General features: G+C 36.7%; 1 protein-coding gene across 1 annotated transcript in view; it reads right to left on the bottom strand.

The window, feature by feature from the left end:
• The window catches only part of CCDC7 (coiled-coil domain containing 7), a gene marked incomplete at its 5' end in the record, with an annotated part of 157,268 nt that overhangs the window by 106,474 nt on the left and 31,078 nt on the right, over nt 1-19,716 (bottom strand). The window contains 3 exon segments of the mRNA XM_082617670.1: nt 4,908-4,992; nt 5,213-5,238; nt 10,584-10,694. Coding sequence (XP_082473796.1) covers nt 4,908-4,992; nt 5,213-5,238; nt 10,584-10,694 — 222 coding nt within the window.

Here is a 19,716-nt window from a genome sequence, read left to right as displayed (position 1 = left end):
TCCTAAATACATGAAGAAAACATTAACCAGATTGAATGGAAAAACAGACCATAAAACAAAAATTGTAGGAGACTTCAATAACCTCATTTTCAATAATGGAAAGAACCAGAAAAAAGATCAATAAGAAAATTAGAGGATTTGAACAATACTATAGGCCAGTTGGACATTACAGATACATGCAAAAAAAACTCCACCTAACAACATCAGAATACATTTTTCTCAAGTACACATGGAACATTCTCCAGGATACTGATATTACGCAAAATAACTTTTCTGATCACAATGGAAAGAAACTAGAAATTAATAGTAGCAGAAAACACTTGAAAATCCACAAATATGTGGGAAATATGAAAATATATTCTCAAAAAAACCAATGGGTAAAGTAGAAATTGTGAGAGAAATTAGAAATTATCTTGAGACAAATGAAAATGAAAACACAACATAACAAAATATATGCAATGCGATGAAGGCAGTGCTAAGAGGGAAATTTATAGCTATGAATGCTTACATTAAAAAAAGAAGAAATATCTCAAGTAAACACCTAACTTTACAACTCAAGGAGCTAGAAAAAGAAGATAAAACTATACCCAAAGATAGCAGAAGGAAGGAAATAATAAAGATTAGAGCAGAGGTAAGTGAAACAGAGAAGAGAAAAACAATAAAGAAAATGAATAAAACCAGGAGTTGGTTTTTTGAAAAGACCAACGAAATTGAAAACATTTAGTTAGATTAGCTAAGAAAAAAGGGAAAAGACTCAAATAATTAAATAAGAAATGAAAGAAGAGGCATTACAACCAATGCCATAGGAATAAAAATTATTATAAGAGAACATTATGAACAACTGTATGCCAACTAACTGAAATACCTAGAAAAAAATGGATGAATTCTAAGAAACACAACCTACTAACTGAATCATGAATAAACAGAATATCTGAAAGAACAGTAACTAGTAGATTAAATCAGTAACCAAAAACCTCCCGACAGATAGAAACCCAGGACCAGACAGCTTCACTGCAGAATGTTACCAAACATTAACGACAACAACAACAAAATTAACACTAGTCCTCATCAAACTCATCCAAAAAAATGAAAAGGAAAACTTTTAAACTCATTCTATGAAGCCAGTATTAACCTGACACCAAAGTCAGACAAAGGGATTATATGAAAGGAAAATTACAGGCCAGTATCCCTGATGAACACAGATGCAAAACTCAACAATATACTAGCAAACAGAATTCAAAAGCTCATTAAAAGGATTAAATACCACATCCAAGTGGGATTTATTCCTGGAATGCAAGGTTGATTTAATACATGAAAGTCAATTAATGTGACACATCACATTAATAGCATGAAGGAAAAAAAGAAAACCACACATGACCATCTCAACTGATACAGAAAATTAAACATCCTTTTATGATTAAACAAAACACTCAACAAACTAAGATTAAAAGCAAAATACCCACATATAATAAAGACTATATATGCAAAGCCCACAGCTAACATCACACTCAGTGGTGAAAAACTAAAAACTTCCTTTGAGATCAAAAATAAGGCAAGGATGCCCACTCTCACCACTTCTATTCAACGTAGTACTAGAAGTCCTAACAACAGCAACTGGGCAAAAAAAGAAATACAAGGTATAAAAATTAGAAAGGAAGAAGTAAAATTATCTGTTCATAGATAAAATATCCTTATACATAGAAAACCCTAAAGATTCACACATGCATACACACACACACAAAAACCCCATGAGAATTAATAAATGAATTCAGCAAAGTTTCAGGGTACAAAATCAACATGTAAAAATCAGTTACATTTTTACAAACTATTAATGTACAATATGAAAAGTAAACTATGAAAACAATTCATCAAAAATAATAAAATATGTAGGAATAAACTTAACCAAGGAGGCAAAAGGCATGTAGGCTGAAAACTATAAAACACTGCTGAAATCAACCTACCTAAGGAGGCAAAAGACCTATGCACACAAAACTATATAAAGTACTGATGAAAGAAATCAAAGACGATACAGATGGAGAGATATACCATGTTCTTGGATTGGAAGAATCAATATTGCGAAAATGACTAGACTACACAAAGCAATCTACAGATTCAATGCAATCCCTATCAAATTACCAATGGCATTTTTCACAGAAGTAGAACAAAAAATTTTGCAATTTGTATGGAAACACAAAAGACCCCAAATAGCCAAAGCAATCTTGAGAAAGAAAAACGGAGCCAGAAAAAAAAGAAACAGTAAAAAAATAAAAACAAAATAAAACGGAGCCAGAGAAATCAGGCTCCTTGTCTTCAGACTATACTACAAAGCAACAGTAATCAAAACAATATTGTACTAGCACAAAAACAGAAATATAGATCAATGGAATAGGATAGAAAGCCCAGAGATAAACCCACGCACCTATGGTCACCTAACCTATGACAAAGGAGGCAAGAATACACAATGGAGAAAAGACAGCCTCTTCAATAAGTCGTGCTGGGAAAACGGACAGCTACATGTGAAAGAGTGACATTAGAACACTCCCTAACACCATAACACAAAAATAAACTCAAAATGGATTAAAGACCTAAATGTAAGGCCATACACTATAAAACTCTTAGAGGAAAACATAGGCAGAACATTCTTTGACATAAATCACAGTGAGATTTTTTTTGACCCACCTCCTAGAGAAATGGAAATAAAAACAAAGATCAACAAATGGGACCTAATGAAACTTAAAATCTTTGCACAGCACAGGAATCCATAAACAAGACGAAAAGACAACACTCAGAATGGGAAAAAATATTTGTAAATGAAGCAACTGACAAAGGATTAATCTCCAAAATATACAAACAGCTTATGCAGCTCAATATCAAAAAAACGACCCAATCAAAAAATGGAGACCTAAATAGACATTTCTCCAAAGAAGACATACAAATGCCCAACAAACAAATGAAAAGATGCTCAACATCACTAATTATTAGAGAAATGCAAATCAAAACTACAATGAGGTATCACCTCACATTGGTCAGAATGGCCATCATCAAAAAATCTAGAAACAATAAATGCTGGAGAGGGTGTGGAGAAAAGGGAACCCTCTTGCATTGTTGGTGGGAATGTAAATTGATACAGCCATGATGGAGAAAAGTATGGAGGTTCCTTAAAAGACTAAAAATGTAACCACCATATGACCCAGCAATCCCACTACTGGGCATATACCCAGAGAAAAATGTAATTCAAAAAGCTATATGCACCCCAATGTTCAGTGCAGCACTACTGACGATAGCCAGAACATGGAAGTGAAGCCAGAAAGATAAAACAAATATCGTATATTAACGCATATATGTGGAATCTAGAAAAATGGTATAGATGATCCTATTTGCAAAGCAGAAACATAGACACAGACTCGAGAACAAACGTATGGATACCAAGGTGGAATGGAAGTGGGTGGGATGAATTGGGAGATTGGGATTGACATATATACACTATTGATACTATGTATAAAATAGATAACTAATGAGAACCTACTGTATAGCACAGGGAACGCTACTAAATGCACTGTGGTGACCTAAATGAGAAGGAAATCCAAAAAGGAGGGGATATATGTATATGTATAGCTGATTCACTTTTCTGTAGAGTAGAAACTAATACAACATTGTAAAGCAACTATACTCCAATAAAAATTAATTTTAAAAAACACTGCTGAAAGAAATTAAAGAAGAGACAAATAAATGAAAAAACATCCCATGTTCCTGGATTTGAAAACTTAATATAGTTAAGGTCTCAGTACTACCCAAAGCAATCTACAGATTCAGTGTAACCCCTATAAAAATCCAAATGCATTTTTTGCAGAAGAAATAGAAAAACCCATGCTAAAATTTATACAGGATCTCAAAGGATCCCAAATAGCCAAAACATCTTGAAAAAGAATAACAAATTTATAGGTCTAGCATTTACTAATTTCAAAACTTATTACAAAGCACAAGTAATCAAAATAGTGTGGTAGAGGCATAAAGGCAGACATACAGACCAATGGAATAGAATAAAGAGCTTAGACCCTCACATGTATAGTTGATGACCTTTAATAAGGGTGTCAAGACCAATCAATGGGGAAAGGACAGTGTCTCCAAGAAATAGTTGAATAAACTGATATCTACATGTAAAACAATAAAGTTGGATGTTTACCTTACATCATACACAAAAATTAATTCAAAATGGGTTAAAGACTGAAACTTAAGACCAAAAACTATAAAATTTCTTGAAGAAAACATATGGAAAAATCTCATGACATTGAATTTGACCGTTCCCCTTGGTCCCTGTGATCCACACTTCCTGTTTGAGTTACAGGTCTCAGCACCTCTTTGTTCACCAACTATAGGCTATGACTAAAGGACACTGCCACAGACAGGTCAGAGTCAACTGCTGAACTTATGGACCCAAATCTCCTGGAGAGAGCTCAGAAGCGTACACCCTTTAAGAGTCAGTTGATGGTCTGTTATTGAATCATACTGAGTACATAACCCAAGGCCTTAAAATAATCTTAGTACTAGAAATCCCAATCAAAAGGTATCAATACTTTTGTTTCTGTTCTCTAATTATCTTAGGGTATTAACACTTTAGGTCAGAGTGGAAATTTTCTATGAAATATATGCCCAGGACTTCCCTGCTGGTCTGGTGGTTAAGACTCTGCACTTCCACTGCAGGGGGCGTGGGTTTGATCCCTGGTTGGGGAACTAAGAGCCCACATGCCACGCAGCAAGGCCAAAAAATTAAAAATAAATAAATTGACTTAATTTAAAAAATAAAATAAAACATATGCCCAAATACATATCCATGAACCAAACAAAAAAGATCATTTGATGAGTTTAATTTAAAATATTTTAAAATTATCTATAATTATTATACTTACTAGTGTGTCCTTCCCTTCTGAGATTTCTTTCTTTTTTTACTTGCTGTTGGATTTTTGACACTGAATCCTGATTCTCATGCATAAGCTTTTTTTTTTTTTTTTTGCGGTATGCGGGCCTCTCACTGTTGTGGCCTCCCCCGCTGCGGAGCACAGGCTCCGGACGCGCAGGCCCAGCGGCCATGGCCCACGGGCCCAGCCGCTCCGTGGCATATGGGATCCTCCCAGACCGGGGCACGAACCCGTATCCCCTGCATCGGCAGGCGGACTCCCAACCACTGCGCCACCAGGGAGGCCCCATGCATAAGCTTTTTATCTGGTACTTTATCATGAGCTACAAAAAGAGATACATTCACTCCACTTAAATGGGAACAGAGATTTATTGTGAAATCTCTAATTTCAAATTTATGATAATTATGCAGCATCATCTTCTCTCATTTTTATAAAGTTTTAAGTAAATTGCCACAATCCACATGAAAATTGCGAGATCATTTTTAATAGATGTATGTTGAAACGGCCTCAGTGTTTCATAAATATTCCTAGGCATCAAATATGTTTTATATTAGTCTCTAGTTTTCTTGTGTTATTTATACTTTAGGTAAATACATATTTATAGGCCAAACAATGAAAATGTATATATACTACCACATGTAAAACAGCTAGCTAGTGGGAAGCAGCCGCATAGCACAGGGAGATCAGCTCAGTGCTTTGTGACCACCTAGAGGGGTGGGATAGGGAGGGTGGGAGGGAGACACAAGAGGGAGGAGATATGGGATATATATATATATATGTATAGCTGATTCACTTTGTTATAAAGCAGAAACTAACACACCATTGTAAAGCAATTATACTCCAATAAAGATATTAAAAAAAAAACCTATGTTGACTTCTTAAAAAAAAAAAAGAAAATGTGTAAGTACAAGTTTTTCATTACAGTATTTTTTTTTTTTTTCCGGTATGCGGGCCTCTCACTGTTGTGGCCTCTCCCGTTGTGGAGCACAGGCTCCGGACGCACATGCTCCGGACGCACAGGCTCAGCGGCCATGGCTCACGGGCCCAGCCGCTCCGCAGCATGTGGGATCTTCCCAGACCGGGGCACGAACCCGTGTCCCCTGCATCGGCAGGCGGACTCTCAACCACTGTGCCACCAGGGAAGCCCTCATTACAGTATTATGTGTAATTGCAAAATAGCTAAAACCAGCAAAATATATAAGCATAGAAGACTGGTTGAATAATTTAAAGTATATATTATAAACTACGGTAAAGTATAAATTATGGTATATGATGTAGTATAAACAAGTGTAAAAGAAATGCTGTAAAAGAAATGCAAAAGATCTCTATAAAACGAATTGGAGGGATTTCTAGGAGGCAACGATAAATGAAAAAAATACTGAAATAAAGAATATCTAGGGCTTCCCTGGTGGCACAGTGGTTGAGAGTCCGCCTGCCGATGCAGCGACACGGGTTCGTGCCCCGGTCGGGGAAGATCCCACATGCCGCAGAGCGGCTGGGCCCATGAGCCATGGCTACTGAGCCTGTGCATCCGAAGCCTGTGCTCCGCAACGAGAGAGGCCACAACAGTGAGAGGCCCACGTACCGAAAAAAAAAAAAAAAAAAAAAAAAAAAAAAATTTAGCATGCTATCTTTTTCATCTTTTGTGAAAGACAGAAAGGGACATAAGAAAGAAATACATAAAGAGGGAAAAAAGTTATTTTTTCAATGAAACAGAAAAGACAAACCAAAAAACAATTTAGTTGGATACGTACTAAAGGAGGGTGAGGACTAAGGAATGTAGGGAAGGAATAAGAAAGGAATGATGCTTTATATATATTTTTTGCATATTTATTACTTTTAGAAAAGGTTCATGTTTTACATATTCTAAAAATAAAACTAAAGTAAAAAATAAAAAGACTAACGTTGGAAGCAACCTTAATCAATCTACTGCTGGAAAAAACAAGCACAAATCCAAGTACTTCATCAACAGTATTTGACATATACTCTCAGTCTTAGGCAAGAGAGTGGGATGCAAAAAAAAAAAAAAAAAAAAAAAATCACGAAAATTTTAGTAGGTTTTTTCCCTAGTGGTATCAGCTAAGTGACTGCGAAACAATTTTAGAAGTATTATAGGATGGAGTGAATATATAAATGTGTTGATGTTGCTCAAAGTCAGGATTCTCACTGTGGAAGGACATCCACATATAAAATGAAGGCAGGCAAAAACAAGCCCTAAGGGTATTAACTGGAATTGAAGGTGCCTGTAAGAACTCATAATTTCTAAATATGCCTATGTATGTGTATATGCATATATATGTTCACTTTTATGTGTATGTAGGTATAGGTACATATGAATGTGTGCCTGTGTGTGTGTGTGTATACATACACTGAGGTTCCAACTGCAAGTCAAAACCCTGTATATGATCTTTCAGCCCCATAAGCAATTACAAACCTACCTGGCAGTTCTTATAGGGAAAAGATTCCAACCCCACACTGACTTGATGTACACACTGCACGCACTAGAAGTAGCTGCAGTCAGGCTGACCCTTAACCTCCACTTCTAGATGGCCATGATCTTAAATTTATCTGCATTCTGGCCTAGGAACCTCCATTCAGAGGTTCAGATGTACTGAACCTGTACTGTTCAGATGCCTCTACCTATGCCACCTTAAAGATAGACCTGGAAGACACTGTTCTCAGTCTGATTCGGTGTAAAGTACTTATCTGCTCCAAACTCTGCCTCCTCATCCTTCCCCTGGGCCCAGTGTCCTTAAAACAGCAGGAGCCTTTTGTTTGGGGCAGTGAGATGTTGCCCCCACTCTCTCCTGTCTATAATGATACACCTGACCCTTGCCTAGTGCTGTTTTGTGGGGAAAATGGAAGACTGGTAGAGCTTCAGCCCTTTTCTGTTTAGATTCTTGCTTATACTATCAGAGTAAGCGAAAAAAGGCAGAATTTTACTTTGTTTAGTTTGTTTTCTTAATTGGCCAACTTGACAACGGGCAGCTCTCTAGCTCTCTGAGAAACTGGTACAGTGAGCAAAGTGATCAACACAATGCTGTAGATCCTACAAAGGACTTTTAGGAGGTGTGAGAGAAGATTTGGGCCACCCTGGGACTGTGCAAATGGATCAACTGCAAGAGTGTGAGGATCCAATGGGACACTTAGCCAGTGAGCCTCCGCAAGTGCTGGTGGAGGCCACAGAGCACTCTTAGAAAGTTCTCACAAATTGTTAAATAAGACTTTCAGTTTGAAGGGAACATTGGACCTTCACTTTAGCCTCCAAACTCTGGTCAAGTTCCACTAAGGAGTCAAATTAGAGATCTAACAGAGGACTCTTAAGAGAGCTAGGGAAACAATTCCCTAGCTAATGGCTATGGTTCTCCAGAGACAGACCTAAAAGTCATCAGAGACCCTGAAAGCTGAGTTATACTCTATGACTATTGTTAGTTCTAAGTCCTGACACCCAGACTCATGCCTTTAATATAAAAGAATGTATAGGACTTTGGAATCACTTTGCCCAGTGACCTGGAGAGAACTTAGACTTGGGTCTTACCAGACTCAGATTTCTAAGTTCACTTTTGTGAATCCTATTGGTTATCAAGCTGAATCAAATTTCCTCATAAGTTGTGTCAGTCAGTTGTGACATAGTCAGATCCTAATTGGCAAATTTTCAGGCATGCAGAAATTGCTGCCCAGAAAGAAAAAATGTAATAATGTAAACATGTAAAATGTAAAATGTAAAAATGTAAAAATGGTAATCATGCTCCCTCTACTGGATGTTATGGGCAATGACCTTACCTAAAAATCTATGGGCCTGATTACCATACAGTGGAGTCTCAAAGGAGGAAATTAATGCTCTCCACCAAGGTACTCATTGTTAGATGATGGGCCATGAGGACCCAACATGTAGCCCCACTATGGTCCACTTTGTGGTGGCTGCTATGAATAACGCAAGTGCTATTCTCGCTACTTTTATCAGTGAATTCTGAGATGGATCAAAGAACTCCACATACACTGACCCTGATCACAGCTTTCAAAAATAAAAAACAAGATAGGGTTATACCAAGGTACCTACATCCCCAGTAAAGATATATAAGGGCCTATTCCAGTACAAATTGCAGGCAGGTGAGAATTACATTTCTTGGGCCTTTTGGATGGCGGTACACTGATAACTGTAATCCCCACAAGCCCTGGCACCAGGATGAGGGGAAAACAGATAATGCTGTCTGGTTTGGGGCCACCACCACAAACAGAAACCTTTTCCAGCCCACACTACCATACAGTGCATTGTTATGGCCTCTACTATGGAATATATTGTCAGTATAGATGTATTATTTACGTGACCCACCACTCGCATTCACTCTCATGTTGTGACGGGATTTGCTGCAGTTAGGATATTTTAATGGGGCAGGTGGAAGATCTTGAGCGACCCAACTACCAGAACTTAGTGCCCATATCTACCAAAAACAATACTGACTCCCTGGGTGTAAAAAAGAAATAACTGCCCTTGTTGCTGAGCTTAAAGAAGCCAACAAATTCCATAGACTATTTCTCCATTTAACAGGCCTGTGCACAAAACGTCAGGTGCCTACAGACTAAGTAATTAAGGCTGCACAGTGTTAGTACCAACCTGGCACTGGCATTGTGACTGTCATAGAAGCTATTGCCCAAGGTGAAGGAACTTGGTATATAGCAACCAACAACTTGAACTCTCTTTCAGCACCCTTCTTCATGCAAATGACCAGGATCAGTTTACCCTTATGTAGAATTAATTGAAATAAGCCACCAATGTCCTTCCACAGGGCTCCCTAAATTCCCCATCTGCCTATCTTCAATGGATAGAGGATGACTTAGAAAATGTCCCACTCACAGAGGGAATAATAGCTTTCTACTATATTGATGACATCCTTCTGGTGGGCCCAGGCAAAGGCACCATCCCACAGGACTGCACACCCTGTTGATCCATATGGGGCAACATGGCTGGGTCATTAATATAGACAAGGACTTAGTATCCAAGTGAAATTCCAGGGTAGAAGATAAAAATCTTACTGCAGAGGAGATGTTTGCATATCTTTTGGCCCTCCCTTCCCTAAATTATTAAAAAAAAAAAGTCTGAATATTGATGGGACTCTGACTACTAACACATTTGCATTCTGCCCACAGGGGTTTGATGGCACATATCTGTGGGGTTAGCATAAAGGCTATTACCTCTGAGTGGAGACCCAACCAACAGGATGCTCTGGAGGACTTCCAACAGGCCATTCAAGCTGCCTTCCCTCGGACCCATCTGATCCCCATTTGGTTTTTAAGTTACTGACCTCTTTTCACCCATCAAAGCCTATAGCAAAAAGACACTGACATAGGTCGGAGGCACCTACTGATCTTTTGGAGCAGAAATTTCCCAGGTTGGCTGAAAGGTACACAGCTAGTGAGACAACTATTGACCTATTATTGCCCTTAATGGATACTGAGAATGAAATAGTCTTATGATCAGAAATTCCAACCAAATTGTATCAATAATTTCAGTTTTGCTCTCTAGTTGTCTTAGGGTATTCATACTTTAAATCAACATGTAAAATTTCTGCAAAATATATGCTGAGATATATCTTCAGGAAGCAAAGAAAAAAGATCTTCTGATGAGTTTAATTTAAAATAATATGAATTTATGATTATTGTACTTACTAGAGAGTCTTTCCCTTTTGAAAGTTCTTTGTTTCTTTACTTGTGTTTGGGTTTTTGACACTGAATCCTGATGGTTAAGCATAATCTTTTCATCTGATGCTTCATCATAACCTACATCAAGAAATGCATTTAGTCCACTGAATAGAAAAAATATATCTATTGTGAATACCTAAACTTCAACTTTATACAAGTGTACAGCAGAACTTTCATTTTGATAAAGTTAAAAAAAATTACCATAATGCTAGATATGACATGAAAATTGTGAGAAAAGTTTTAATGAGTGTTTTGAATATATTTCTATTAGTCTCTAGTTTTCTTGGGTTATTTATACTTTAGGTTACAATTATACGCCAAACAATGAAGACACATATGCACAAGGTTACTTACCAGAGCATCATTTGTAATTGAATAATATTCAAAACCATCTAAATATTCATAGACTATTGCTTGAATAACCTAAGAAATATACTATAAACTATAAATATACAGCTGTAAAAATGAATGAAAAAGTTTTCCAGAAACTGACATGAAAGAATTTCCAAGAAAGAATGTTAAATGAAAAATAAAAGTGAAAAAGTAGATATCTAGCATATTACCTCTGAGGTAAGAAAGAAGGGGAAGGGGGAAAATTAAGAAAAATAGAGACACTTACATTTACAAAATGAAATACAGAAATAATAAACCAGAAAACGATATAATAGATGGTTACTTGCAACAGAAGGGGTAAACTGGGGAATGTAGGGGAAGGTATTCAGGAAAAGATGATCTCTCTCTCTCTCCGTTCCTCCCTCTCCCTCTCTCTCGGTCTCTTTTGAAGTAGGTTGATATTCTATATATTCCAAAAAATTATATTAACAAGGATATGACGAGTGCAGTAAACAGGAAAGCAACTTAAGAAATAAATCAACTGAACTTAAATAAAAAAGGCACTAATCCAACTAACTCATGAATACAGTACTACACTCTCAATCTTGGGTAAGAGAAATAAAATCATGAAACATTTTACATGGTTTGTTTTTCTAATGGTATAAGCTAATCAGTCAGTTCTAAAACAATTTTAGAGTTTTACAGGATTGAGCAAACAAGTAAATAGGCTGATGTTGTGTGAAGTCAGGATTTATACTATGAAAGAAGGGACATGCACATAGGAAGTGGAAGAAGGCAAGAACAAGCCTTGAGGGGATAGATTAGAATTAAAAGTATCTGTAAGAAACTCATAATTTCTAAATATGTCTATGTATATATGCATGCACATACACACATGTGTGTGTTTGTAGGTATACTATATGTATGTATGAATATGTATATGTATGCATGTATAAATATATATACACACATATAGACACACATGTGTATTTGTATTTTCTAGTCTGACTGCTCAATGTACCTCAAAGCTACCCCAGTACCAATGGGCACAATTAGTTTTCAGATCTTGGTTTCTAATAACATTTCCCATTAAAAAAAAATCAAAGCTCCTAGGAAAAACAGCTGATTCCAGCTATGAGACAGGAAATGTGCAAGACAGGAAATGTGCAAGACAGCATGGGACATCTTGTCATACTAAACAGTAGGGAATTTCTTAAATGACTACTAGTACTAGGGTCATGTCATAAAGCCATGGTAATTATCTTGGATAAATTCCTACTTGCTAATGCTAGGATAATCTTAGAACTAAAAAAAGAATAGTATGAGTTATAAAATCATACACAGTAATTTAATTAGAAGTTTAAAAGAAGTGAGTGCCAAGGGCACAGTCCACTTTTCACCAGTTAGAATTAGAATTCATGATTTCTGTCTACTCTGATTTCAGGAGAATGATTGCTCTGGGATTTGAAGAAGCATTAGAAGCCTGTCAATAACACAGTACTGGGCTTCCCTGGTGGCGCAGTGGTTGAGAGTCCACTTGCCGATGCAGGGGACACGGGTTCGCGCCCTGATCTGGGAGGGTCCCACATGCCGCGGAGCGTCTGGGCTCGTGAGCCATGGCCGCTGAGCCTGCGCGTCCGGAGCCTGTGCTCCGCAGCGGGAGAGGCCACAACAGTGAGAGGCCCGCGTACCGCAAAAAAAAAAAAAAAAAAAAAAAAAAAAAAAAAAAAAAAAAATAACACAGTACTATTGTGATTAGTGTCGTTATTGTTCTGTAAAAAGCTAAATTTTTTAAAAGGGAAGGAACTACGTTGGATTCCATCAGAAACTTGTGAAAATGTCTGTCCGGGACCACTTTAATTTCTCAAGCTCGTGTCTTAATTATCAAAATGATTCTTTAAAGCACAAAATATTATTCCTTCATCTGTACATGAGAAAACTGAGGGACAGAGAAGGTAATTAGTTTAACCAAAGTTATATGATTAATAACTGGCTGAGCTTGAATTCATACCCAAGAAGTTCAGCTCCAGAGCCTGAGCTCTAAACTACTACTTTTACTTCTTCCAGTAAATACAAGAAATACAAAAAGAATATAACTATAGAAAATAGAAGATATTTAAAAATTATAAGACGATATTTTATATATCTTTGTATCAAAAATGATATAAGTCTAGACAAAGTAAATAACATTCTAACAAAATATATTATATTTAATGAAATGCAAAAAAACTTGAATAGACTAATATCCTCAGGGGAAAATACTGAAAATCTACTGCTAAAAATGTCATAAGGCTAAAGAGTTTTAGGGGAAATGTCTATGAAACCATCAAGGATTACAGAATATCTATGCTATATAAACTACAAAAAATTTAGAAGAAGACACATTTTTCTCCATTTCATTTTAAAATGCTAACAGTATCCTGATGCCCAAACTAAAAAAGAACAGAACAAAAAATTGGCCATATCATTTATGATTGTATCATTGCAAACTGTATAAATTGAGATAGGTGAGATTATGTTGAAGTAACAAACAATTGTAAAATTCCAGTGGCTTAAATACAAAGATCTATTTCCTGTCCCTACTCCATGTTCATTAAAGTTTACCTAGAGGTTCTGCTCAACATTATCACTTTGGAACTAGGGCTGATATAAATCTTACTATCTGCAACATTCCTAGCCACAGCAGCAAAGGAAAAGAGAGAATGAAGGGAAGCACACACTGGCCCCTAATGCTTCCACACATGACTGATTCTTGCTAAACTGACCTAAGAAAATCACATGGCTACATCTAAGTTAAGAAGTCAAGACGGTGACATCAGGAAGATGGCAGAACAGAAAACCCTAGACTCTCCTCCCCATGGAGATACCAATTCAACAACAATACAAGGACCAATTCTCTTTGTGAGAAACGCAGAGACAAGGTGAGAGGTTCCTGCACAATGGGTGAAGAAGAACCAGCAACACAGAAGCCAGAAGGTAAATCTGTGACGCCCTCTAGCAATAATCCTTCCTCCTATCACAGCACCACTGATCAGGAGGAAAATGTCAGCTCCCAGCTTGCCCCTGGGAAGTGAAAAAAAGGACTAAAACATGTGTCCAAAGTTCAGACTTTTGGGGAGGCTACTGTGGGACTGGTTTCTGTCTGGCTTGAATCTCAACACTGAGAGGAAACGGCCCAAGGTTGGGAGCTGCTGAGAACAAAGGTGATAATATGAGCTAGTATACACTCAATGAGTATACACTCAATATGAGCTAGTATACAAGCAGGCAACCCCCCCACCCCAATCCCAGCTTCTTCCTGGGGAGGGAAAGAATTGGAACATTCACCCACATTTCAGCTTTTCAGGGGGATGCCTGAGGCCCTAGCTTCTGTATTGCCTGTCTTGATGTACTAATGGGACCCAGAATATTCTAGTTGTTTAGGGACCACTAAGAACAAAGATGACAGTTTAGACCAGGATGCACTCAAAAGTCAAAGCTCCTCTCCCCAGCTCAGAACAATGCATTTGAGAAAACAGGTCCAAGATTCTCCCTGGGGAAGGAAGGAGAAGACTCAAATATATGTCCAATGTTCAGACTTTTAAAGAACTATGCCAAGGGACTGTTATCTGTCTTGTATCTCTCAGAGCACTGACCAGCCTCCACATACACTACATGTCTGGGGACTGCTGAAAACAAAACCAACAAACAAACAAGAGTTGGGTGGTATGGTGCTGCTCCACAGGGTCTGCAGAACAGCACATAGATACCAGAGGGAGCAAGAGATCATGAACTCCTGTACAAAAGGGAACCCCTTCTAATTAAGAATTTACATACACAAGTCCAGAGAAGACACATCAACACAATAGGTGTGACAGGTCTCCAGAACCTCTAGCCAGGCTGACGGGAGAAGGTTTTCCTCTGTATGAATCCAGTCTGGAGAGAGGTGGTAGATTTTTCACATGTGCAGACATTAACACATAGTGTCAAGGAGCAAGAAGAAAGAAACATGGCCCAATAAAAGGCTCCAGAAACTTATCTTAAAGAAATGTATGCATATGAATTACCTGACAAAGATTTCAAAATGCCCATCATAAAAACTCTTAACTACCTCAGTAAAATGTTGCAAGAACAAAATGAGTATTTCAACAAAGAGAGAGAAAATACTTTAAAAAACACCACACAAATTTTGGAGCTAAAAAATACAATACTGAAATTTAAAATTCAGTAGAGGGGTTCAATACGAGATTTGATAAAACAGAAGAAAGAATCAGCAAACTTGAAGACAGGTCATCTGAAATTATCCTATCATAGAAAGCAAAAAGATAAAAATGAAAAAGTAAAGAACTGAAAGGACAAATGGGAAATTGTAAAACAAACCAGTATACACATTACAGAGTCTCAGAAGGAGACAGAAATGGACAGAAAGTTTATTTGAAAATAATCGCTTAAAACTCCCCAAATCCGGGAGATAAAACTGAGACCCCGTTTGAAGAAACCTAAATATCTCCAAAAAGGAAACCTAAAGAAGTTCACACCAAGGCACATTATAATTGAAGCATCAGAAGTCTAAAACAAAGAGAGAATTTTGAAATCAGTAAGAGAAAAGTGACTTCTCACATACAAGGAATCCCTACAATACTACCAACATATTACTCAGCAGAAACCCTGAAGACAAAAAAGGAGTGGGATGATACATTAAAAGTGCTGAAAGAAAAAAAAATCCTGCCAACTAATAATACTATATCCAGCAAAACAATTCTTAAAAAACAAAGCAAAAATAAAGACTTTCCCAGATAAACAAAAGCTTGAGAGCTTATCACCACTAGACCTGTCCTATAAGGAATACCAGAGAGAGTCATTCAAATTGAAATTAATGGAATCTAAACAGAAACACAAAAGTATACAAAACATAGACTATAAAAATGTTAATAAATACAAAATATAAAAAAGATATAATTTGTGACAACAAGAACATTAAAAGGAGGAGAGTAAAACAGTAGAGTTATTGTGTGAAATTGAAATCAAATTGTTGTCAATATAAAATAGACTGTTATAACTATAGAATGCTTTATGTAAGCCCTATAGTAACCACAAAGAAAATATCTATAAAAGATATGTAGGAAAAAATAAGAAAATAATGAAAATGAAAATTTTAAAAAATCAATAAAACAAAAAGGAAAAAGCAAGAGAGGAAAAGAGAGACAGGAAGCTAAAAAGAGACCAAAAAAATTAACAAAATGATCAAGAGTATATCTTTCCCTATCAATAATGACTTTAAATAAAAATACACTCCTCAGTCAAAAGATACCTATTTCTCTCTCTCTCTCTCTCTCTCTCTCTCACACACACACACACACATACACACACACAGAGAAAGATACCAATTTTTAAAAACTGAATCAATTTTTTAAAGACCCATCTATATGCCATCTATAAGAAAATAACTTTATGTTTAAAGACATAAACAGGCTGAAAGTGAAATAATGAAAAAGATATTCCATAAAAATGCTAACTAAGTGAGAGAAAGAGTGACAAAACTTATATCAGACAAAACAGACTTTAAAACAAAAACTATCAAAAAATACAAATAATGACATCATATAATAGTAAAAGGGCCAATTCATCAAGAAGATATAACACTTATAAATATATGTGCACCCAATATCAGAACCTCCAAGCATACGAAGCAAACATTGACAACTGATTGGAAAAAGAGAGAGCAACATAATAACAGTGGATTTCAATACCCATTTTCAATAATGGATAGAACATCAAACAAAATATCAATAAGAAAACAGAGGAGTGATATCATCAAAATGGCAAAATAAGACTTTTCTACCCTCTTCTCCCCAAAGGACCCAAGTTTTACAATTACCCACAGATGAAAGTGTCTTTGTGCAAGTCTGGGAGTATAGCAGAGAAGTTCCCGCACAGTGTTGGAGCAACTACAACAACAAAAATCCAAGATTTGATGCGATAAAGAGGATAAGAGGACTAGTTTCTCTTTAACCACATCACTCCAAGGAAGCAAAGCTCAGTTCCAAGAGAGGCTTTCTTGGCCTATGATTTCTCCCATGGGAGAAAGTGAGAGCATGTGTGTGAGTGACTGGCTTTCCCAGCTATTCAGGATGCTGCCAAAGAGCCCAACTTCTTTCTTACCCTATCCAGAAAGGTGAGGTGTACCAAAAAACTAGAAGGTAGGGAGGTGCTTGGAAAACAGCATCCAGGACTCTTGGAGGCATCAAAGGGATGTTAATCCTACTAACCACTTTGTGGAATCATCAGGAAGCCCATCCACAAGCCACTGGGAAAGCCTCACCTGTGGATACCCTCAAGTTGCCGTGGGCACCATCAACACTTAGTGTACCTCACACACACACACACACACCACATGGCTGGATCACTTTGTGTACACTCAGTGGGAGCAAGATTGAGCCTTTGTAGACAGTGAGCATGTTCAGAAAGCTTCCTCAATTCTGCCAGATTGGGAGGAAGCACATACAATTTTATCATTCAGCACCACTCTGGGGAAAGTAAAGAAACGGGAGGGTGTCAGCACATAGCCTGGCTTTGTAGGACTGAGAGAAGGCATATAATCTTAAGAATTCCCCCTCCCTAAAAATGTGACAAGAAGTGTGGAGCAGGCAAATCCCTAGAAAAAGTCTGAGAAAGCCCCAGAATACCAAGCAGATTGGACATATGAAGGTATGTCTCTCATTAAGCCAATAAGTAAAGACTGAAGGAGGTGCCTGCTTATTCAAATGCAAAGCCAGGAAAGCAAGATGCCAAGGTACATGAAATATCAAGGAAACATGACACCATCAAAGGAACAAATAATTCTCTAGTAACCAACCCCAAAGAAATGAATATCTACACTTAGCCTGAAAGATAATTCAAAAAAATGTTTAAGGAATCTCAGTGAGCCACAAGAAAACACAGACAGACTATCCAAAAATCAGGAAAAACAACACATGAGCAAAATAAGAAGTTTAACAGAGTGACAGAAAACATAGTAGAGAATCAAACAGAAATTCTGGAGCTGAAGAATACAATTAATGAAATGAAAGATGTAATAAAGAGCATCAACACCAGAATGGATCAAGCTAAAGAAAAAAAATCTGTGAAGTAGAAGATGGATTGTTTTAAATTATCCAGTAAAAGGAAAACAACAACAACAAAATAATAAGAAAGAGTGAAGAAAGCCTACCTGAACTATGGTATACCATTAAAAGAATCTATGCATTATTGGAATTTCAGGAGAAAAGTGGGAGAAAGGGTAGAAAGCTTATTTAAAAGTAATGGTTGAGAACTTCCCATCTGGAGAGAGATTTGGACATCCAGGTTCATGAGCTAATAAGTCACCCCAAAATTTCAACCCCAAATGATCATTTCCAAGACATTATAATAAAACTGTCTAAAATCAAAGACAAAGAGAGAATTTTAAAACCAGCAATAGAAAAAAATATCTTCATATACAAGGGAGTTCTCATAAGGCTATCTGTGGACTTCACAGCAGAAGCCTTGTGGGCCAGAAGATAGTGGGATAATATATTCAAAGTTCTGAAAGAAAAAAAAAAACTTGCAACCAAGAATATTTTAACTGGTAAAGGTATCTGTCAAAACTGAAGGACTGTCACAGACAAACAAAAGCTGAGGAAGTCAATCATCACTAGACTTGCATTACATTAGAAATACTAAAAAAAAGTTATTCAGCGTGAAATGAAAGAATGTTAATTAGTAACACATGAACATATAATACACATTAATAAAGACAGATATATAGGCAAACTCAGAAAACTCTAATACTATAATATGGTGGTGTGTTAATCACTCAGCTCTAGTATGAAAGCTAAAGGACAAAATTATTAAAAATAAGTATAGTTACAATAATTTGATAATGGAGGTAAACTGTTACATCAAAAACAAAATATTGGGGGGGTAGTAGAAGGGTAGCATATCTATATGTAATCAAAGCTAAGACATTATCAGCTTAAAAAGATTGTTATATCTACAATATGTTTTATGTAAGCCTCATGAAAATGACAAGCAAAATCCTACAGTTGATACATAAAAAAATAAAGAAAAGGGAAGCAAAGTGTACCACTACAGACAATCATTAATTCACAAAGGGAGAGAGCAAGAGAGGAAGAAAAGAACATGGGAAATACAAAATAACCAGAAAACAATAAGACACATTAGCAAGTCCTTACCTCTCAATAAATATTTTAAATGTAAATGGAATAAATTCACTAATCAAAATGTTCAAAGTGGCTGAGTGGATAAATAAAAAAATAAGATTCAACTACATGCTGCCTCCACGAGACTCACTTCATCTTTAAGGACACATAGGCTCAAAGTGAAAAGACGAAGAAGACATTCTATGCAACATGGAAACCAAAAGGGAGCAGGTATAGCTATACTCATATCAGACAAAATAGACTTTAAGTCAAAAACTGTAACAAGAGACAAAGAAGGTAATTATATGATGATAAAGGGGTCAATTCATCAAGAAAATAAAACAATAAATATAAATGCTCCCAACATCAGAGTACCTAAACATGTTAAGCAATACTAACAGATCTGAAGGGAAAAAAGAGAAAACACTTCTGTTGAACTAGGGGACTTCAACACATCACTTTCAACAATGGATAGATCACCTAGACAGAAAATCAATAAGGAAACATTGAGTTTGAACTATACGTTAGACCAACGAGCTCTAACAGACATATACAAAACATTCCACCAATAGCAGCAGCAGAATACACATTCTTTTCAAGAACACACA

The sequence above is a fragment of the Mesoplodon mirus genome (assembly GCF_964341445.2).
Source record: "Mesoplodon mirus genome assembly, chromosome: 4".
Classification (NCBI taxonomy): Eukaryota; Metazoa; Chordata; class Mammalia; order Artiodactyla; family Ziphiidae; genus Mesoplodon; species Mesoplodon mirus.
The sequence above is the reverse complement of the archived record's forward strand: the minus strand, read 5'-3'. Positions and strand labels throughout refer to the sequence as shown.